General features: G+C 36.9%; 1 protein-coding gene and 1 non-coding gene across 11 annotated transcripts in view; both read right to left on the minus strand.

The window, feature by feature from the left end:
• Positions 1 to 24,532, minus strand: part of MPP5 (membrane palmitoylated protein 5) — a 101,777-nt gene that overhangs the window by 45,465 nt on the left and 31,780 nt on the right. For 2 of the 10 annotated variants that reach the window (XM_032245851.1, XM_032245852.1), the window contains exons 2-3: positions 16,228 to 16,313; positions 9,366 to 9,896 (exon numbers count right to left, since the gene is read on the minus strand). In XM_032245851.1, coding sequence (XP_032101742.1) covers positions 9,366 to 9,732 — 367 coding nt within the window. In that variant the 5' untranslated portion in view covers positions 9,733 to 9,896; positions 16,228 to 16,313. Of the gene's footprint in view, positions 1 to 6,920; positions 9,897 to 10,381; positions 10,483 to 16,227; positions 16,314 to 22,091; positions 22,112 to 24,532 lie in introns of those variants that run through there. The other 8 variants (XM_032245859.1, XM_032245860.1, XM_032245857.1 and 5 more) reach the window with 6 other exon arrangements.
• Positions 14,161 to 14,264, minus strand: LOC116528733. Its single transcript, XR_004259166.1, has one exon. It is a non-coding gene; the product is annotated as a U6 spliceosomal RNA (small nuclear RNA).

Raw genomic sequence — 24,532 nt, forward strand, 5'->3', positions numbered from 1 at the left:
CTATCTCTACCAAAAAAATACAAACATTAGCCAGGTATGGTGGTGTGCTCCTGTAGTCCCAGCTACTTGGGAGGCTGAGGCAGGAGAATTACTTTAACTCGGGAGGCAGAGGTTGCAGTGACCCAATATCACGCCACTGCACTCTAGCCTGGGTGACAGGGTGAAACTCAGTGAAAGAAAAAAAAAAAGAAAAGGAAAGAAAAAAAAGAGAAGGAAGGAAGAAGGAAGAAGGGAGGAAGGGAGGGAGAGAGGGAGAGAAGGAAGGAAGGAGGGAAGGTGGGTGAACTACTTTTTTCCTTATCATTATTCTCTAAACACATACATATATGTGTGGTCATCAGTAGTTTAAAATAAAGAAAAATTGGGGAAAACATTTAAAAGTCAAAATTGTCATTAGAATGACCTACGAAGCTGTGGCCCAGAGCTAGGTAAGAGCTGAGAGATAGCCAGAATTTAACCATAAGCTAATATTAAGAATAGACAGGAAGAATAGAAAATGTCAGATTCCATCACATACAATGAGGTTACCAAAGAATTTCTTAACAGTGCAAAGAATTCCCTAAGAGATTAAAGAATTCAACAGCTTTAAAGTATCTTAAAAGCAAAACATGAAAACATTTAAATATCTTAAAAAGAAATCACAAAAGCAACAAAGCAGTTAAGCTTCGTAGAAGCTACAATCTCGTGGAGGCCTAGAATTCTGAGAAGATAATTAAATTATTGTTTAATTGAAACAATTTTTTTTTTGGTAGAAATTGAGTCTGTAACTCCTGGCCTTGAAAAATCTTCCTGTTTCGGTCTCCCAAAGTGATAGGATTATAGGTGTGAGCCACACTTTGCAAGGCCTTTAGTAATTGTTAAAAGGGCCTCATTGCCAGGCGCAGTGGCTCCCACCTGTAATCCCAGCACTTTGGGAGGCTGAGGCAGGTGGATCACCTGAGGTCAGGAGTTTGAGACCCAGCCTGACCAACATGGAGAAACCTGGTCTCTACTAAAAACACAAAATTAGCCGGGCATGGTGGCACATACCTATAATCCCAGCTACTCAAGAGGCTGAGGCAGGAGAACTGCTTGAACCCCAGGTCGAAGTGAGCTGAGACTGCACCACTGCACTGGCTGTTAGGGTATTTTAAAAAATTGAGAGCCTCAGATCGCACTGCTGACTGAAATCAACAAGCAGCCTTAGAGAGCCCAGAAGGTTATCCCTATTGGGTGTCTTCAACCTCAGGGGAATTAAAATTTTTTAAGGCCAAGAGTTTCTGCATAATCTCTTCTATGTACCAAAGCCACTCACAAGGACATTAAAATACTGACATTATTTTGAAAATTATCTGTACTTCTACCTTTCGGTTATAACTACTGGTATTATTTTGTTATGCTATGTAGCCTTTCTAACTTTTAAAATGCTGGTCTAACCATAGAGATGACACTGTAAATGCTGTTTTGCAACCTATTTTTCAAGTCCTTGGAATTCCTAGGATAAAATTATTAATCACATAATAAAAACCATTTAACACTTTGATACATACTGCCAAGCTGCCTTCTGGATTTGTACTAATTCATACCCCTGCCAGTAATGCACATGAATGCCTATTTCCACAAACACAAATCCAATTAAGAGTTACCAATCTTCTAATTTTTGGAGATTTGGTACGACTGAACATATTTTTACAAGTTATAGCCATTTGAATTTCTTCTTTCATCCACTTTGTTTCTCTTCTGCCCATTTTTCTACTAGAGTACTTTTTGATAACTAGAATTAAACTGATATTTCTGAAGTTTTAACTAGAATATACTAAATATAATTTCATCCTTTCTTGTTACATCAGAACAATGGCTTTTAATCCAATATACTTATGAAAAAACACTAAGGAAATCTAGAAGACCTATTTTTCCAGAGTTCTAATTCAATCATAAGCAAAATCTCTAGGGTCTTTTTTTTTTTTTTTTTTTTTGTTGAGATAAGGTCTTGCTCTAGCTAGAGTTCAGTAGTACGAACACAGCTCACTGCAGACTTGAGCTCCGGACTCATGTGATCCTTCCCACTTCAGCCTCCCCAGTAGCTGGGACTGGGACTACAGGGACTATGCTACACCCGACTAATTTTTTTAGTAGAGATAAGATTTCACTGTCGCCCAAGTTGGTCTTGAACTCCTGGACTCAATGATCCACCCACCTTGGCCTCCCAAAGTGCTGAGATTACAGGTGTGAGCCATCAAGCCCAGCCATAAATGGTACATTTTTAAAAGCACTTCACGTATATGTATTATTCAACAACAGTTACTTTTTTTTTTTTTTTTTTGAGACCTAGTCTCATTCTGTCACCCAGGCTGGAGTGTAGTGGCACAATCACAGCTCACTGCAGCCTTAACTTCTGAGGTTTTGGCGATCCTCCAGCCTCTGCATCCCGAGTAGCTAGGACCAAAGGTGAATTCCACCACATCTGGCTATTTTTGTACGTTTTAGTAGAGATGGGAGTTTCGCCTGGTTGCCCAAGCTGATCTATGACTCCTGAGCTCAAGGGATCCACCCACCTCGGCATCCCAAAATGCTGTGATTATAGGTATAAGCCACCCCACCCAGCAAAGAACAGTTAATTTTCTGTTCTTTCCACACACTCAAAGAAATGTTCCATTCTTTGATGGATATATCTGTTACTTAAAACAAACAAAAATCCACCCAAGTTTTTCAATATTCTATACAATTCCACAGGAAATTTTTAAAATCCATTCAAATGTAACTAAATCAGTCCTGTCAAATAACTCTTTCGTAATAAAGATGAAGACACAGAGACAACAAAGAGGACAGAGGACAGAGAGAAGAAATTCCTTCCTCAATCCCATACAGACAGACAACAGACACAAGAAAGAACCACATGGACAGAGAAATAAAGAGAGAAATGAAGAACCGCAAGGCTAATGAGGAAAGACTGACATATGTGCTAGGTTGGGAGTGGTTCAAGAAGTAAGTACTAAGGCAGGATGGAGGCACTCTGCCCAGAAGGTAGAGGTAGGCATAGCAAATCTGGCTTTGGTAATAAATTCTAGTCTGTAACAAATTTCTTATGAGGAATTTCTTTACATGTAGTTTAAATTCTTTGCCCTGTAGTTGGACCTATTTCCTCTTACCTGATTTTTCAATAGAAATTAAGTTTCCATCTTCTCTAATATTTCATGCAACACTTAACTCTTGATTATTTAAAAGAAAGAATATATTATTCTAAAGTAAGAAAGATCCCTTACACTTGGCTTTGGGATACAACTAATCAGATAAATACAAACATACACATTGGTCAACAAGTCTACCCTCCTAAACTGTCCTCCTTCCTTGCTCTCTCCTGGCAGTCTAAAATGTAAAAGAATGAAGACTCTAAAACAGGCAACAGAAAGCAATCACCTAGTTACTTTATCAGAAAATCCTGCCTTCAAATGCCTAGAGCTCTGGGTAGCCATGTGGAAAGATTTTTTGGTTACAAAGATTTTTATAACCTAAGGAATCTCCATCTAGATTGGCTTTATTGATTGACTGACTGATTGAGACAGAGTCCTGCTCTGTTTCCAGGCTGGAGTGCAGTGGCACAATCTAGGCTTACTGCAACCTCCACCTTCAGGTTCAAGTGATTCTCCTGCCTCAGCTTCCCAAGTAGCTGGAGTTACAGGCATGTGCCACCATGCCTGGCTAATTTTTTTTGTATTTTTAATAGAGACGGGGTTTCACCATATTGGTCAGGCTGGTCTCAAACTCCTGACCTCAGATGAACTGCCCACTTTGGCCTCCCAAAGTGCTGAAATTACAGGCGTGAGCTGCTGCACCTGGCCAGCATCCTTTATTTTTATGTATTACTTTCATTTGCCCCATATGAAAACAGATAGCTTTTAGAGACTTATACCCAGTATTGAGATTCTCCATTTCATTGCATAAATAATTCTGACTCTTTTAACCTGTCCTCAGAAATTTCAATTCCAACCAATTTCATGACTTTTTTCTGAAACTTTTAAGACTTCTTTTCACCTAAACTGTAGGGTCAAATATGATACTCGGACGGGGAACTTAATATTACTAAGTATCAGGAAATTATATCAGTTTCCAGTATATCTACCTGTGGAATCAAAATTGCAGTGGCTCATGCCTGTAACCCCAGCACTTTGGGAGGCCAAGGTGGGAGGATCACTTGAGGCCAGGAGGTCAAGACCAGCCTGGGCAATGTAGTGAGATCCCATCTCTATAAAAAATAAAAATTAAAAAACAATTTTTTTAACCTAGATGAATGGAAAAACAAGATGTGGTATATTTGTACAGTGGAATATTAATTCATCCATAAAAAGGAATTAAGTACTGATTCACACTACAATATGGATAAATCCTGAAAACATAACAGTAAATGAAAAGAGGCCAAGTCACAAAAGAGCCTATGTTATGTAATTTCATTAATATGAAATGTCTAGAATAAGCAAATCCAAAAAGACAGAAAGTATATTCATGGTTGTCAGGGGCCAGGTGGAAGAGAGAATAGAGAGTGACCATTAATGGGTACAACATATTTTGGAATTATATAGTAGTGAAAACAAACCTTGGTTTTGGTTTGTTTTTTAAGCATTATAGCCTTGGTATCCTGGGCTCAAAAAATCCTCCTGCTTCAGTATCCCCAGTAGCTGGGACTACAGAAGCGTGCCACCATGCCCAGATGACTCTTTTTTTTTTTTTTTAGAAGACAGGGTCTCACTATGTTGCCCAAGCTGGTCTCAAACTCCTGAGCTCAGGAGATACTCTTGCCTTGGCCTCCAAAAGCGCTGGTATTACAGGCGTGAACTACCATGCCTGCCTGCACAACCTTGTGAGTATACTTAAAATTAATGAATTCTATAGTTTAACAGATGAAATTTTATGGTATGTGAATTATTTCTTAATAAAGCTGTTTTTTTTAAATGAAATAAAAAATTAGTGGTTAACATCCACAAATTAATTTTATGGACTACAGGGTCAGATGATCTCTCTGGTAGCTTCTGGTTCTCACAAATATTAAATTTCATTCAAACCCGTAGTCCGCCATTTACTCAAACACCTTTTTTCATTTGGTTCTCAAGAAAATCATGAAACGTGTGTTCCTATGCAACAATTTCGCATGTTCTTCACATGTACCCCAAAACCTAAAATGCAATAAAATAAATAAATGGGAAAAAAAAATTTAAAGATTAAAAAAATAATAATAATAATTTAAAAAAAAAAAAAAAAGAAAATCATGAAACCAAGGCTCAGAAAAATTAAGTAACATGTCCAAGGTCAATGACAATTCAGTGACATTAAAAAGTACTGAAATTCAGTTCTGACTCTAACATCCCTGCACTTTCCAACATGCAACTACATCATACATTTCTGAATGTGCCATAAGACAATGAAGCAAATCTTTGCAGGAGGAACTCAGTTTTAAAACCTACTATGTACTACTTAATAGGTGGAATGCAATTTTAATGCATTGTGTCAAAGACTGAATGACGTAGCAGTTATTTTTCCATAGAATTATGTGTACTTAATAAACAAAATTTACATGACTATACATATACTCTAATGAATTTTTAAATCTTTAGCTCTAATTTTAGCAACTTGACTAAATCACAGAATTCTCAAATAATCCTAACACTTCATACATTAAATCTAGTGACAACAGATTTAATTATTTCACTTCCAGGAGGGTAAAATAATTCCCTAAAGGAATGGCTAATAACATTTATTTGGAAATATCTATAATAAACAAAAATTTGATAGCAAAAATAATTAACTTCTCAGAGGCAGGGCCAAACTAAAACTCAACATTTTCTGGCACCAGGATTTTGTATGCGGGCTTTAAATAAATTTTACCTTAAAGCCAACCTTTAAAAAAGTTTATCACAATCACACAAAATTCCAATATGCCCCATGGTCAATCAAAAGTCAGTTAAATGTCAGAAAGAAATGTGAGAGAGCTATTTTACTTTAAAATGTCAATAATCTTTTGACTTAATAGTTTGAATATCCAGAGACATCTGGCAAAAAATATGCAGGCATTAATTAAGACTAAAACATGCTATTAATTCCTTGAAAATATTTTGTTCTTTATCTTTATTTTCCCAGTTTTCTTCCCTGTGGTTTTTTTTTTTTTTTTCTTTTTCACACTAATAGTATCTCATAGCGGATTAGAAAGCCCGTAATTACAAATTTCAAGTCTTTTCATTAACCACTAAACAGCTCACCATGGATACACATGGGTGTGTTTGTGTGCCCTTTTCTGACACTGCCTCAAAGATTTAACAATTTTATAGTCACATATATGATAGATGGCAGTCTTGCTTAGTTTATTTCCTTTATGTATTCTATCTACTGTATTTCCTTGTCCACAACCCTGGCCCAAAATTACTAATCTGAGAACACAAAAACAGTGAAATCCATAATACAGAAATATCTGAAAATTACACTACTCTAGCTCAATCCACTCTAACCTGCATTCTTTTCTTTTCTGAGGATTTCTCTCCCAAATTAGTTTGTTCTGATTATGAAAAAGAACAAAGAGAATAATATTTGCAGCAAAGCAAGCTTTAAAAACTAACGCCAATTTTAAAGAAAGCCTCCCTAACATCAAAGTTTTTTTTTTCTTTCCAGGCTTGCCTACATGCAGAATATCAAAGTTTTTACCACTTGTAATACTCATATTAATCATTCATTTGAAATCTAGTTTCCATATCACTATTTTTTATCTTTCAAAAAAATTCTGCTTTTAAACAAGAAAATTAAGTTCATCCTTTCTGAGTCTTTTCTATCATTTCCATCCCTGTAATTTTATTATCATACATTGCCAAATTTACAAATACTTTTCATTAAAAGTCACCCAGACCATTAATCTTGCCAATCATATTTTCAATTCTTAAAAGAATATTTTGTCTACTCACGGATAAAAGATGATGTATTGTTTAGAAACTGAAGGCTTCCTCTCAAAGAAATAAATCAGTTGCCCAATCTTCCCTCATTTAAAACAAAGTTGCTGTTTCTGGATGTGAAAAAGGCTGAGCAGTTGTCTCCTGTCATATGGGTATTAACCAAATACTAGCAAGGAGACACAATGTTCAGGGAGTACTTCTCTTACAGTTTGATGTGTTAGCAGATTATGAACAAGAAAAAAAAGTTTGGTAAAAGCTTTTACGCTTCATTTTTAACAACAACTTAAAAACCTGAGGCTATGACTGACAATAACAAACAATACTTTATGCTAATTTCTCATAATTCTTACATAACAGATATTTGTGTTGAATATATTAACATAAAATCTATCATTTATTTCTCAAAACATATTCTCCTGTCCAAGAAATGAATTACAAATACCTGGTATGACATTTCAAATTACTTTAAAATAAAATATATAAAGCTGCCTTGAATTCAAGAACCACGCAAAGGTATTTTTTAAAACCACAGTGGATTACATATTGGAATAGAGGTATCCTTTAATCTGAATTTGTAGAAAAGTCAGCAATACAAACAGAAAAAGGAAAAAGCCAAAAAAAAAATAATAATAAGAGAAATGATATCCAATTTTCTGTGCTTAGGCAAAACAAAACCATAAACCCGTAACTTTTCCTGTACTAAATGAATCTGGCTGAAGCTATGTTTGTTTCTTTACTGTGATTACATGAATATTACCTATCAGATGGATACTTAATGCCTGATTCTAAGTAAACCAAATGGACATGGACAATACATTAATTTTAAGGAAATGTAAACTGAAAAACAGAAGAATCAATCCAGGTTTGCACTGGATGTGACAAACCTTCTCCAATGGAATATATTCAGAATATTTTAATAAATAATAATAGAGTGGTGAGAAATGAAGGCCAGTAAGAAGTAATCAGGAATGAAGTATTTTTACTCTAACAAAACCCTCAGGAAAAAAGAACATAAAATTCCTTCACATAAATGTATTAGAAAAATATGTAATCTTTTAGCTTTCACTGTAACTATAATATCTGAAAGCATTTAGCAGACTTTACTATGACCAAACACATATCTATGATTTCTTAAAACACAGAGAAGCATGTACATATGAAATGTGGACCCTGAATAAAAATTTATAACAAAGAAAAGCAGATGAGGTGATGTAGTAGACACTGCTCCAAACTTGGAATAAAGAGACTTACTGAGGAACAAATCTGGCATATACACGGTACCTTTGGGCAAATTAGAAAAAGGTGCTCTATTTTGGGTAGCCACAGCTCTGGCCTGGTGATTAAAGTGCTGGCTTGGTATTGGTTTCCACGCAAATCTTTCACTTTGTGCAGTACATCAACTTCAGATCTGGCAAATTCAAACTTGGCTCTACCACTGGTGTCTTTAAAAAGTTGTTTAACTAAGGTTAAATTTTTTTATCTCCAATTAGAGAGTACTATTAACAAGATTATTTTATTACATGAAACAATGTTTGCTAAAACACTTAGTACAGACTCAACAGACCCTTAAATGAATGGCAAAATGACACTGACAATAAAAACTCTCTCATTCTACAAAAAAGTAAAAATAACTCTTTTTTTCACACCTAAAAAATAGCAAACCACCAAAAAATAAAATGCCCTCCTAACACTAGTTCAGTGAGCCCTTAGGTGTATGTGCACATGCAAGAAGGGTGGGCAGTAAATTCAATGATTAAATATTCTAAGTTTGACACCAACCTCCCTTGTAGATTCACAATGCCTAGTAACATTCTAACAGCTATGAGAAGTCCTGTAATCAGAAGCTATTTAGTTTATTTAGCCCAGAGTTCTCAAAATGCATTTGGTCACAGAATTCTTTTGGTTTGGTTGTAACTATTTATATCTCATAGGACTTTTTTTTTTTTTTTCCACAGAACAGAATTTGGGGATATATAGAAAATACCATTTTTATGTTTATGATGCTATATGAATAACAGTTCTTTTTTATCGACAATCATTAATTTTAAAAATCAAAGAATTTAAACTATAGTTATTAATTTCATTACAATTTTACAAACTTTAAGGAAATCAGAAATTCAAAATCTGAAAATTGTTTTTTAGTATTTTGCAGAAAGTTTGTGAGTTTTATATGAAAGGTAAATTTCAAAGCTTTAAATATTAAGGCCACATGTAGAACTCTTTAATATCTAAAAAACATGTTACAGTGACTGAACATTTAAGTCACATGCTTTTAGCTCTATGTTGCTAACAATAAACAATAGTTACATGGCGTTTCCAAGAAAACAAAAGATCTTGGTCTGAAATTCAAACTGACATTACTCATATTCTCTTAAACCCGCTTCCTTCCCATATACATTATAAGGCACAGATAAATTAAAGCAAAACGTTTTCTATTATCCCTCTGTTTTTACTTACCTAGTATTTTCACAGCATAATGAGGACTTTCTAAGACAATTCCTTCCTCTGTATCAAACATAGGGTTATCTATTCCGGTCTTTGGAGGAATTTGGGCTAGCTTCTTAAGTCTCATGGAAGAATTAAGGTCAAGTTCTTGCTTTTTCCCTTCTTCCTCTCTCCTACGCCTCATGTCTTCCTGTTGTTGCCGAATACGCTCCAACTGTGCACTTCGACGTATTGGCATCATCCTGGTGCCCAAATCTCCGGGGCAGTCAACAGCCATCTCTCGGTGCTTCTGATGTTCCTCTGGTGATGCAAGATCAACATTTTTTACTTCGCTGTCTGACTCCTCTGTAACATGCCCATTCATATGGGATGTTGTCATGGTTATCTATAAAAACCTGTACCACTTTTTACAAATCAATTTTTCCTAAAGGCCAATTCTCTTGATTCTGTAGTATAAAATCCATGTTACTCGGAAAAAAAAAAAAAAAAAAAAACTTCTCACATCACATAATAATGCTATGAAAAAGTATCCATGAAGGAAATCTAAGGGGAAAGATGGGGGAAAAAAAAAGTATAAGAATTACAATACAAAAGCAGGTTTTTACATAGCCTACTTCTAATCTCCATACAACATAGAAAATAATAAGTATATCACATTATTTTGCTATGTAGATTAAGTACTTTCATTTTTACAGATAATGGTGAGGAAATCAAGATCCCCCTCTCCCCCAAAAAGTCCCCTTCCAATAACGTGAAACATACTATTCAATTTTAAAGCTAAGAAAAATGATATATAGTACTGGAAAGTTTAGCAAAGTGGGAAGATAAAAAGTCTGCAGTATTAGTTTCGTAGGGAACAGGTTGCTTGCTTAAAACATAAAAAGGTGCTTTACTCATCTTTTAGTAGTTGTCTCAACACAGTACCTTATGCTCAACAGTAAACATGGGCTTGAAATAACTTACTAGTTAACCACTAAAGAAATTGATGAATGATCAACTGATCTGGCATATAGCAGCCATGTTTGTACCTCATTTGAAATACAAGCAGTATTCTGGAGGATAATTCATTCATGTTTAGGAGTTTTTGAGATGAAGAACATGCCCAAACTTCAATTAGCAGCTGAGGCAGCTACAAGACAAAACTACATTGAGACAAGGATTACACAGGTTATCAGTCTTTATAACTGGTCCCATTTAAGAAAAAAAAGGATTGGGCTGGGTGCGGTGGCTCATACCTGTAATCCCAGCACTTTGGGAGGCCAAGGCAGGTGGATCACCTGAAGTCAGGAGTTCGAGACCAGCCTGGCAACATGGCGAAACCCTGTCTCTACTAAAAAAATACAAAAATTGGCCAGTTGTGGTGGCAGGCACCTGTAATCCCAGCTACTCAGGAGGCTGAGGCAGGAAAATGGCTTGAACTTGGGAGGTGGAGGCGGAGGCTGCAGTGAGCTGAGATCGCACCACTACACTCCAGCCTGAGTGACAGAGCGAGATTCCATCTTAAAAAAAAAAAAAAGAATTGGGGTTATCTCTACAAGGATTCAGTTACAGAAAATGGTAGTATCTGTTACCACTCAAAAACTTTTGAAAGTCATACTGTACAGCAAAAAGATCACAATAAACAGGAAGATAACTGAATTTTTAATCCTCTAGTTTTATGATTTAAGACCATTTTCTCTCTTTGACCAAGATTCACTCGGAAACTTTATTCACAGGATTGACTGTTCTGAGTTTCACAAGAGATAATGTATACTTACATTAATTACCAGTATTAACTTGATTCTCGTATTTTAAAAATCTTTCAACATATTTTAGAAAATAAAAATATTTTACCAGATAACTCTGGCTTTTCATCAAGCTATTTCTCAGGCGTAAATAGGCAGATTGTTTACATATGCGTAAACCCACACTTTAAATCTAATTAGCTTTTTTTTTTTCTCTTGCTCAAGAGCAATAATATTTACAATAATAAGCCTACTACCTCCTTGAGTTGGGCATCACTTTAGTAAGCAGGCGGTTAGAGCACAATGCCAACTACAAAAGCCAGGTTTTCAGACAATATTCTTAATATCAGCCAATCTTCTCTCAAATATCTTGGGTCATAGTGCAAATAGGGACAGAAGACAAAATGCTTAGTACAAACCCAACTAGGCTATCAGGAAAACCACTAATCCAACAATCAGCAAAATTGATGTCAGTTACATGAGCCATTATTAAAACTATATTTGCACAAAAATTTTGGTAGAGTTTTCTGTCTTTCATCCAACTTTTGGCTTCTTTCTTTCTAAATGTGATCTACACACATAAGCACCTTATTTACCATTAAAGTGCCTTTCATTAACATGACAGCTATTTGATTTATGTTAGACAATTCTTATGTTAGGCACTGACTATATGCAAATGCAAATTCAGCTTTTTAAATGTTTTTCCTTACAAGTAAGCAGAAAATTATGTAGGAGTTACTGCTGTGCTATGCTTAATTTTAAAAACTGAGGAGTGTACATATTTTCAGAAAATTAAAACCCTCAACCCTCTCTATAACAATTACTGGATATTAAAAATCAAATTTAATAATAAATGATGAATTTTAAACTGATATATATATAAATTATGATCTGAAACATAAAATTCGGCTTAAAAGGTCTACATCTGTGTCCATATTCATTATACTATAGGGAAAATTAGAGGTCATGCAAGATAGACCAGGCCAGGTCAAAATTCTCATGCTTGGACTATTTATTATCACACTTGTATATCTGGATACAATCTTTGCTCTCAAAAAATTTCTGCAACCTGGTAGTAATCTGCTTTAAATTTCATTTTGGTTATTTCCCCAGGAATGTTCAGTCTACTGGGAGAGAAAGCAAAGAAAATAAATGATTATTTCCCCAGTCTCCTTACCAGATTCTAAATTTGTTAGAGTTAGGGATCATGCCTTACTTTCACAGCTCCAGTGCTTAGCCTAATACATATCATAAGAAATGCCCAATAACTATCTGTTCAACTCAACTTGGAATGTCACAGATAATGAACTATAAAACTTAGTCTGTGGTAAAAGGTGATAGGAAATACTCAAAACATAAGGATAGATTTCTTTGAGCTGTATATCAAAGGGCAACTAAAAATTAGCCAGCTAGCAGAAAGGTCTACTCCAGGCAGACAGGCTCACATGACCTCTAGGAAGGAAGAGTATGACAGAATGGCACTTTCAGGAAACAGAATAGAATACAATAAACTGGATGGGACAATGGGAATATGCTGTACATCAGTAACGATAAAACTGGAAAGGCAAGCAGGAGGCCATCCTGAGAAGAGTTTTAGATCTTTACCCTGAAAATAGTTAAGAATAATTAAAAGATTTTAAACAGGGGATGACGTAATCACATTCATTTTTATAGAAATATCACTACTACTGAAGGATAGAGGGCTGACTGAAGGGTGGCAATGAGACCAGACTCAAAGCACCTATCAGAAATAGGGTGCTCAAGTAGTACAGTGAGAATGAGTAAGTTACATTCAAGAAATACATAGGTTATAGACCAGGCACAGTAGCTCACACCTGTAATACCAGCATTTTGGGAGGTTGAAGCAGTGGATCACTTGAGACCAGGAGTTTGAGATTAGCCTGGGCAATGTGGTGAAACCCCATCTCTAGGAAAAATGCTAAAACATAAAAAAATTATCCAGGTATGGTGGCTTGTTCCTGTAGTCCCAGCTACTCGGGAGGCTGAGGCATGAGAATCACTTGAACCCGGGAGGCAGGGGTTGTAGTGAGCCAAGATCATGCCACTGCACTCCAGCCTGAGAGGGAGGAAGGAAGGGAGGAAGGAAGGGAGGAAGGGAGGAAGGAAGGAAGGAAGGAAGGGAGGGAGGGAGGGAGGAAGAAAGGGAGGGGGGAGCGAGGGAAACGAAAGAAAAGAGAGACAGAGAGAAAGAAAGAAGGGTTATAGAATCAGTAGAACTTAGTGTTTATTTCATATAGGAGAGCAAAAAGTGAGTAAGTGAAAGGTAAAGGAGGAAGAAGTAGTAGGAGTAGGATTAGTAGTAGTAGTATAGTGACAACTACAATAACTATAGCTAACATTTACTAAGCACTTCTTTATGTGCCAGCCAATACTGCAAGCACTCCACACAGTATTCACTCATTTATTCCTCATTACAACTCTAGAAGTAGATCCAAATATGCCCATTTTGTAGATAAGAAACAAGGTTTGAAGTGGACTTTCAAGACAAGATAAAGAAATAAGAAAGGAGCCATATGAACCAAAGGTGGGAAGATGAAAGGTGTGAGGGGAAAGTACAAATAAGGCTAGTTGAACTAAAATAGGGTAGTGGAAGATATAACTAGAAAGTTTGATTGGGTCCATCTTATGAAAAGTCTTAAATATAAATCCTTAATTCTGTGGAAAAAGAGAGTCATCAAAGATTTAAAAAAGAGGAGTGGCCGGGCACAGTAGTTCATGCCTATAATCCCAGCACTTTGGGAGGCTGAGGCAGGTGGATCACCTGAGGTCAGGAGTTCAAGATCAGCCTGACCAACATGGAGAAACCCTTTCTCTATTAAAAATACAAAATTAGCCGGTCGTGGTGGCATATGCCTGTAATCCCAGCTACTCAGGAGGTTGAAGCAGGACAATCGCTTGAACCCAGGAGGCAGAGGATGTGGTGAGCTGAGATCTCATCATTGCACTCCAGCCTGGGCAACAAGAGCGAAGCTCCATCTCAAAACAAAAATAAATAAATTAAATTAAATAGAGGAATGATATGTACATAAATTTAATTATTTATTTTTTTAAATTAAAAAAATAGTAACATGGAACGCTTCACGAATTTGCATGTCATCCTTGCGCAGGGGCCATGCTAATCTCTGTATCGTTCCAATTTTAGTATATGTGCTGCCAAAGTGAGCACATAAATTTAATTATTTACCCCTGGCTAGATACTACGGTTATTGAGACAAGATCCCTGACCACTATTTTATCAGAATTTCCCGTAAGAATCTAGAAATTAACAGGGCCAAAATTAAACTCTTATTTCCCTTTAATCTCCTCCTATTCTCTTTAATCCTCTCCCCGTTTTCAGTTCTAACCAATGTTACTATAGCCATCCAGTCACTCAAGACAACATATTTAAGAGAACAGCCTCCAGAATCAGACTGCCTAGGATCTAATCTTTGCCTACTCTCCTTTTAAGTCTTAGCTCAAATACATTTTCCTCTGGAATCCTACAATCCCTGTCACATTTTTAATCAAGCTGGACTATAGCTATTTATATCTCTGCCTTTCTATCTCATCAGACTAGAAGCTCCTTGAAGTTAAGAACCAGGTTGACCCATCTCTGGATCCGTAGTATTGCCCACAGGCAGTGTGGGTCCAGAACCATCACTCTTAAGTACTATCCTTGGCTTACTAGGTAGAAGACAATGTCACACTAACTATGATGGAGAATCAGATACAGGGAAATTAAAGGAAAATGGGTTTAGACACATTAATTTCAAGATGACTGTAGATCACACAGGTAAATTATCTAATTGGCAGGAATCTGTCTTGTTCACCTGTATAGCCATGATATCTGGTAAGTGATATGCTTAATTAAGTATATGAGCAAACCACTCCTCTGTTCAGAACTTTTGATGGCTTTCACACTAGAGCATAAAGTCCAAACTCACAAGATAAATCTAAGTTTTCTAGCTATACCTTTTACTACTCGCCTGCATGAGCCTTCTAATTTACCTTCCTCATTTGTGTCTATACCATATCTTTTTTCTTTCTGGCCAAATGACTTGCTAACTACTTTTCCATTGATTTCTACCTTCAAGACCTCCCTCAAGTCCCTAATTCTTCAAATCTTTCCAGACTACTTTGTTAAATAATTACTTCATCATTTAGTACTCCAAGAAGACTCTATAATGCTCACAAGTTAATTTAATGAGGGCCATGAAAGATCCTAAAGTTCTTCCAGAATTAAAGAAACATTATGCTGTATCCTATGGTTTTAGCATTAAGATCATTATAATTTTTAAACAAGCACTCCACAAATATGCTAGCTCATACATGTACTCTATACATATCATAAAAGTAAAAGAGTCCTCCGAGTCCAAAGCAACTGCACTCTCCCTCTCTAAAAAAAAATAAAAAAGTCCTTTGACAATTCAAAAGCTGGTAATGAAGACAGCAGAGTTACCAGATACAGGCTCTAATTCTTTTCTTCTCAACTCTCCAATTATACGTTTGGGGGAAAAAAAAAAAAGCTTCAAAGGATTACATTTCAAATCCTCATCAGAATCCCTGTTCCCATCCCTGCTAGAAAACAAATACAAAAATCTTTACATAGTACACGAAGTAAGAAAAATTTTCAGACTAGCATGCCAAAGCTGTTTCAATGCTAACCTCAAACTGGGGAGAAAGGGTTTTAGCTGTGGGAGAAAGGGGCAAAAGGAAGCTAAATAAGCTTCATAACAAGTGCAAATGACTGAGACTGTAGGGACTGAGATGGCCTAAGGGGTACAGGTTCACTGAAAATGGTACCAACAAATAGAACCATCTGTGTAAGTGCTGAGAATCAAGATAGGTCAGCAGAAATCCAATTTCCTATATTATCAGCATCTTAATTTTTAGGCAGAGGAAAATGGAAGAGATATACTTCATATGCATAAACATGTTCAGCCTACACTAGTGTCCAGAACTCTAGAATTTTTTGAATTCATCCTTCTCCTCTTTCTCCAGTCAGTAATGCCCTTTGACCAGCAGCTGGGAAGTCTCATTTTAAGTGATCAGCATTCCTCTGACATTCTAAGAGGTTAAACTATGTTTCCATAGAAACGGCTTTGTCAGCTAACACAAGATTCAAGCCAAGAAAAGTGAAAAGAACTTACATTATGCAAACTGGAAAACCCTTGTCTACTGTCCTTTTAGTTTCTCTTCTCTGGTTTTTCACAAAACTCAGGCCAAGTTTCTTATTCTATAAAAAAGAAAAATGAGACAATTGATCAAATGTAAATGTCTGCAGTGTTTTTAAGGGGGTAAAGGAGGAAGACCAATTCAATATGATAACCAATTATGTCTACAGATAACTAGGATTTCTTAGTAAGAAATCATAAAAATGCACCACGACCCCTGCGTCTAATAGATATCAATTTGGTAGATCACAAGGTCAGGAGATGGAGGCCATCCTGGCTAACATCGTAAAACCCCATCTCTACTAAAAATATAAAAATTAGCTGAGTGTGGTACGGCACACCTGTAATCCCAGCTACTCAGGAGGCTGAGACAGGAGAATCACTTAAACATGGGAGGCGGAGATTGCAGTGAGCCAAAATTACGACACTGCAATCCAGCCTGGGACACAGGGAGAGACTCTGTCAAAAAAAAGACAAACAAAAAAAAACAACTGTTGTTGCATATTAGTGAGGTTAGGAATGTCAAATGGAAATGTTCCAATAACACAATGTAAACAGTATGGTAATTCCTCAAAGGGCTAAACACAGAGTTATCATATCAGCAATTCTACTCCTAGGCATACACCAAGAAAAATAAAAACATACATCTACAAACACACACACACAAAGCTTGTACAAAAATATTCATAGCAGCAGCATTCATAAAAAAGTAGAAAAAAATCCAAATGTTCAACTGATGAATTTATTAAAAGCTGTATAATCCTATATGAAACAAGTAGTGATGCATGCTACAACATAGATTAACCCTGCAAACATGATTTAAAGAAGTCAGCAGCAAAGGACCACATACTGTATGATACTATTTATGAAATATCCAGAAGAGGCAAATATAGATGGAAAGTAGATCAGTGGTTGCCTAAAACTGGGGGTGAATGGGTGGGAGTATTATGGCCAAGGCATGCAAGTTTCTCTTGAGGGATGATGGAAATTAATTGTGGTGATGGTTGTACAACTCTAAATATACTAAAATCCACTGAATTTGCACACTTGAGATGGATGTGTCAGAAGCATTTGAACAAGAGCAACTCCATCTTGAATAGGGGCTGCGTAAAATAAGGCTGAGACCTACCGGGCTGCGTTCCCAGGAGGTTAGGTATTCTAAGTCACAGGATAAGATAGGAGGTCAGCACAAAGTCGGGCAACAAAGGCTGTGCTGACAAAACAGATTAGGGTAAAGAAGCCAGCCAAATCACACCAAAACCAAGATGGCGATGAAAGTGACTTCTGGTGGTGCTCACTGCTCATTATAGTTAGCATGCTAAAAGACACTCCTGCCAGTGCCATGACAGCTTACAAATATCAGGGCAACATCAGGAAGTTACCCTCTATGGTATAAAAAGGGAAGGAACCCTCAGTTCTGCGAACTGCCCACCCCTTTCCCGGAAAACTCATGAATAATCCACCCCTTGCTTCATATAATCAAGAAGTAACATGTTGGTGTGATGTTCTGCCTATGGATTAGCCATTCTTTCATTCTTTTACTGTCTTAATAAACTTTCTTTCACTTTACTCTATGGATTTGCCCCAAATTCCTTCTCATGCAAGATCCAAGAACCCTCTCGGGGGTCTGGATCAGGACCCCTTTCTGTTACCAGATGAATTGTAGAGTATGAGACTTCTATCTCAATATTGCTGTTTAAAAAATATACAATGAAATACCACCACAAACAATAAGATGGCTAAAATTAAAAAGTAACAATATTAAGCACTGGAGAGAATGTGAAGGAACGGGAGCCCCTATACAATGCTGATGAGAATGTGAAACTATACAGTCTGGTATTTCTTAAAAAGTCAAACATATAGTTACCATATGACTGAGCCATTTCACACAAGAGAAAGAAACATATTTTTATCTGTAAAATTCACAAAGAGAGATTTGTAATGAGTATGCATAGGAGCATTATTAATAATAGTCTAAAACCATATGCTATCCTTCAGCTAGGAATGGATAAACAAAAAATGGAATTCAGCAATAAGGGCAAACTACTGCTATATCCAACAACATGAAGTCTCAAAAACACAATGCCAGACAGAAGAGTGTGATACCACCTGCACAAAATTTCTAGAAAACGCAAAACTGTGTTATTAGAAAAAGCAGTTTCATGGTTTCCTGAAGCTGGAAGCAGATTCTGGCTGCAAAAAAGCAAGGAGGGAACGTTTGCATGTTATAAAAGTATCCTAGTATCAGATTTCAGTGATAGTCTGCATGACTACATAAACTTACTAAAACTTAAACTGTCCCCATAAAACCCAACTCTTATAAAATATAAATTATACCTCAATAAAACAGTTTTAAAAACTCATTAAATTGAACACTTAAAATTACTGAATTTTGCTGGGCGCAGTGGCTCATGCCTGTAATCCCAGCACTTTGGGAGGCTGAGGCAGGTGGATCACCTGAGGTCAGGAATTTGGGACCAGCCTAGCCAACATGGTGAAATCCCATCTCTACTAATAATATAAATATTAACCAGGTGTGGTGGTGCATGCCTATAATCCAAGCTACTCGAGAGGCTGAGGCAGGAGATTTGCTTGAATCTGGGGGGCATAGCTTGTGGTGAGCCAAGATTGCACCACTGCACTCCAGCCTGGGTGACAAGAATGAAACTGTCTGAAAAAAAACAAAACGAAATAAAACAAACAAAAACCAAAAAACCCTGAATTTTAACTGAAGTTATACTCATTCTGCTGATTTTAAAAGAAAACAAAACCTCAAATTATACACTTAAAATGTCATCTTGTTGCATGTAAATTATATCTCAAAGAAACCAAGTTTTTAATTTTTGTATTTATTTATTTGAGATAGGGTCTTGCTCTGTGAGCTACACTGGAGTAGAGTGGCACAATCTTGACTCACTGCAACCTCTGCCTCCCCAGCCTCAAGTGATCCTCCCACTCGAGCCTCCTTGAGTAGGTGGGACTATAGTCAGGCATGACCCACCACCACTCCTGGCTAATTTTTGTATTTTTACTAGCAACAGGGTTTCACCATGTTGCCCAGGCTGGTCTTGAACTCCTGGGCTCAAGCGATCTGTCCACCTTGGCCTCCCAAAGTGCTGGGATTATAGGCATGAGCCACTGTGCCTGGCCAAGAAACCAAGTTTTTTAAACGATAATTATATATTCCAAAAATAAGTCATATACTGACATCACATAAAAGACCCTATTTACTCGATAACTGTTTAACTCCTTGTATAAATTTAAGTTTCCAACAATGAATGACTATCTTCACAGAAGAAACTTAGCAGTTTGAGACCAGCCTGGCCAACATGGTGAAACCCTGTCTCTACTAAAAATACAAAAATTAGCCAGGTGTGGTGGCAGACGCTTGCAATCCCAGCTACTTGGGAGGCTGAGGCATGAGAATTGCTTGAACCTGGGAGGCAAAGGTTGCAGTGAACTGGGATCACACCACTGCCTGTCAGCCTCGACAACAGAGTGAGACTCCTTCTCAAAAAAAATTGAGATATTTGGGTTACTCATGCAGTGGATTAGCGCTGAAATTATTATTCAGTAAAAAAGGCACAACTTAAACAAAAATAAAGTCCCCAAGATCTAACTGAAAAATGAGTTCTTAAATTACAGAAGTAAAAAGAACTAAATATACTTTTTTTAATTTTAAACATGTATTTGAAGTAAATTGAACTTGTTTAACTCAATGGGCACAATATAAAAAGTTTTTACACCAGGGATGGTGGCTTACACTTGTAATCCCAATACTTTGGGAAGCAGACAGGAGGATCACTGAGACCAGGAGTTTGAGACCAGCCTTAACAACATAGTGAAACCCTGTCTCTACAAAAAAAATAATTTTTTTTAACAGATTTTAAAAAAGTTTTAAAATCTTATGCCGCAGCCTCCAAAGCAGCCAGGATTTGGGATTTGTGCCACTGCACCCAGCTAATTTTTGTATTTTTAGTAGAGACGGGGTATTACCATGTAGGCCCGGCTGGTCTTGAACTTGGAACCGCAGGTGATACACCCATCTTGGCCTCCCAGCATGCTGGGATTACAGGTGGGAGCCACAGCTCCTGGCCTTTTTACTTTTCTTTTAAATAGAGATAGGGTCTCACTCTGTTGCCCAGGCTGGAGTGCAATGGCATAATCACACCTCACTGCAGCTTTAAACTCCTGGCTCATGCAATCCTCCCACCTCAGCCTCCTATGTAGCTGGGACTACAGGCACACATCACCATGCCCAGCTACTTTTTGTTCCTTTTAGGGATAAGATATGTTGCCCATATGTTGCTCAGTATGTTGCCCAGTCTGGTCTTGGCTCAAGAGTCCTCCCCACTTGGCCTCCCAAATCGCTGAGATTATAGGCATGAGTCACCATGCCCAGGCTCTGGGTTTACTGTTTAGTAGAACACCCTGACACATCCTATAATAAAGGGCGTTTCTAAAATTCTACAAAGTTCATGGTTTAGGTTTCTGATAGAAGTACCTTCATTTGTCACCCAGATAATTGCACTCCAAAGAAACCACTGCCTTTTTTATTTTTTTAAGTTTTTTTTGTTTGTTTGTTTTTGAGATGGAATCTTGCTCTGTCACCCAGGCTGGAGTGCAGTGGTGCAATCTTGGCTCACTGCAATCCCCAACTCCAGGTTCCAGCAATTCTCCTGCCTTAGCCTCCAGAGTAGCTGAAACTACAGGTGTGTGCCACCACACCCGGATAATTTTTGTATTTTTAGTAGAGATGGGGTTTTGCCATGTTGGCCAGGCTGGTCTCAAACTTCTGACCTCAGGTGATCCACCTGCTTCAGCCTCCCGAAGTGCTAGGATTATAGGGGTGAGCCACCATGGCCAGCACCACTGCTATTTTCATATAGCTTAAACTGTATTTACAATATACTATACCAGACAAAATTTGTAAGGAATGGAAGCAAAACCCCAATTTAAAAAATCTTCAAAGTAAAAACCCAGTAAGATTTCACATGGGAATAAAGAGTAACATATATTATAACTTAAAACCACATAAATCATCTGCCCTCATGGACAGAAAAAGAATAACATGATTCCTGACACTCAATTCTGTTGGATATCAATAAGGTAGTATCATTAGCTTAGAAGACACAATTTTTCTCAGATGTAAACTTGAAGAAACTTAACAACTTTTGCATTTCTGGCAAAAAGCATACATATAACATATCTGTAAATGAAAGATTTAGTTTATAGGCTCCTATTCTCACCCCATGATTCTAGGTCGTGTAATGGCTTTGAGATAAAAATTAAAACAAGGTAACATGGACAAAATGGCTGAAAAAAAAATACTGTTGTATTTACAATTTACTAACCATCTGTATCCTAAAACATTCAGTTACAAAATTTTATTAAAAATTTATTTCCAAACTGGTTATCTACATGTAGAACAATGAAAATGGATCTTTACTCATACCAGTTATGGTACAAAAATTAACTCAAGATGAATTCAAAGACAAACATGAGATCAGAAACTGTAAAACTACAACATGAAGAAAATAGCACAACATGGATCTGGGCAATGATTTTCTTTTTAATCTGACACCAAAAGAGCACCAGCAATAAAGGCAAAAATAGACAAATGAGACCATATTAAACTAAAAAGCTCCTGCACAACAAAAGAAACAATTAACGGTATGCTAGGCTGGGGATAGTGGCTCATGCCTGTAATCGAGGCACTTTGGGAGGCCGAGGTGGGTGGATCACCTGAGTTCGGGAGTTCAAGCCCAGCCTGGCCAACATGGCAAAACCCTATTATATACCAAAAACACAGAAAATTAGCCAGGTGTGGTGGCACGCACCTGTGGTCTCACCTATTCAAGAAGTGGAAGTAGGACTGCTTGAGCCTGGGAGATGGAGGCTGCAGTGAGCAGAGATCATGCCAATGCACTCCAACCTGGGTGACAGAATAAAACCCCTTCTCAAAAAAAAAAAAAAAAAAAAAGTGTGCTGAGACAACCTATAGATTAGGAGTAAATATCTGCAAGCCCAGCCATACTTCTGATAAGGAGTCAATATCTAAAATACAGTCATGCTGCCAGCATCCACAGGGGAACTGGTTCCAGGACTCTGATGCATATCAAAATTTGCAGATGCTCAAGTCCCTTATTAAAAATGGCAAAGTATTAGCATATAACCTATCCACATTCTCCCATATACTTTAAATCATCTCTAGATTATTTATAATACCTAATACAATATAAATGCTATGCAAATAGCTATTATGCTATATTTTAAAAATTTATATGACTTTTTATTTTTGTACAGTTTTTTCCCTAATATTTTCACTCCGTGGTTGGTTGAATCTATGGATTTCCAAGCCCACAGATAGGAAGTATAAATGGAACTCAAACAATTCAATGGCAAGAAAACAAAAAACTCCATTTAAAAATAGGTAAGAGAACTGAGAGAGCATTTTTCAAAAGATATACAAATGGGGGCACATGTTCTCAGGACCTGCTGAGGCTATGTCATACAAAAAAAATTTTTTTAAGATATGCAAATGGCCAATAGATACATGAAAAAATGTTCAACATCACTCATCATTAGGGAAATGCAAATTGAAACCACAGTATCATCTCACATCTATCAGAATGGCTACTATCAAAAAGACATGTTGGCAAGAATATGGAGAAAAGAGAAAAAGAATATTCCCTGTACACTGTTGATGGAAATATAAATTAGTATAGCCATATGGAAAACTGTATGGAGGTTCCTCAAAAAAATGGGTGCAGCAAACCACAATCGCAGACATTTACCTATGTAACAAATCTGTGCATCCTGCACACATACTCCAGAACTTAATAAAAAAAAAATAGGAGAGAAAAACAAAATTAAAAGTCTAATTATCACATGATCCAGCAATCTCACTTCTTGGTATTTACCCAAAAGATTTGAATCAGTTTGTTGAAGAGATGTCTGCATTCTCATGTTAACTGTAGCACTGTTCACAATAGTCAAATTATGAAACCAACTTAAGTGTCCATCAACAGATGAATAAAGAAAATGTAGAGAGTACGTGTATATACACACATATATAACGGAATACTATTTAGCCTTTATAAAGAAGAAAATCCATCATTTGCAACAACATGAATGGAAACGAAAAACATTATTCTAAGTAAAAAAAGTCAGACACAGAAAGATAAATACTGCATGTTTTCATGTATGAGGAATCTAAAACAATTTAACTCACAGAAGCAGTGAGCAGAATGGTTTTTACAGAGGCTGGGTTATGGAATGGGAAGATGATACAAAATCTCAATTAGACAGGAATATGTTTGTTTTTTGAGACCTGCTGCATAGCATGGTGAATAGTTAATAATGGGATACTATATATTTCAAAAATTCTTACCACACACACAAAAAACGTCTAATAATTAAGGTAATATGTTAACTAGCCTGACTTAATTATTCCATTTCCATTTATATATAATATATAATTATATATTATAAATTGTCAATTTTTTTTTTTAATATAATTTTATTGCACTTTAGCTTCTGGGGTACATGTGCAGATCATGCAGGATTGTTGCACAGGTACACACAGGGCAATGTGGTTTGCTGCCTCCATCCCCCCGTGACCTACATCTGGCATTTCTCCCCATGTTATCCCTCCCCCACCCCCCCTACCCCCCCCTGTCCCTCCCATTTTCCCCCCCAAAAAGACCCCAGTGTGTGATGTTCCCCTTCCTGTGTTCATGTGTTCTCACTGTTCAACATCTACCTATGAATGAGAACATGCGGTGTTTTTCTGTTCTTCTGTCAGTTTGCTGAGAATGATGGTTTCCAGATTCATCCATGTCCCTACAAAGGACACAAACTCATTGTTTTTTTTTATGGCTGCATAGTATTTCATGGTGTATATGTGCCACATTTTCCTTGTTCAATCTATCATCAATGGGCATTTGGGTTGAGTCCAGGTCTTTGCTATTGTAAACAGTGCCGCAACGAACGTACATGTGCATGTGTCTTTATAACAGAACAATTTATACCCAGTAATGGGATTGCTGGGTCAAATGGAATTTCTATTTCTAGGTCCTTGAGGAATCACCACATTGTCCTCCACAATGGTTGAACTAATTTACACTCCCACCAATGGTGTAAAAGTGTTCCATTTTCTCCGCATCCTCTCCACCATCTGTTGTCTCCAGATTTTTTAATGATTGCCATTCTAACTGACATGAGGTGGTATCTCAATCTCAATGTGGTTTTTTTCTTTTTTCTTTTTTTTTTTTTTTTT

The sequence above is a fragment of the Sapajus apella genome, unplaced genomic scaffold, assembly GCF_009761245.1.
Source record: "Sapajus apella isolate SASKATOON/1434 unplaced genomic scaffold, GSC_monkey_1.0 scaffold59, whole genome shotgun sequence".
Classification (NCBI taxonomy): Eukaryota; Metazoa; Chordata; class Mammalia; order Primates; family Cebidae; genus Sapajus; species Sapajus apella.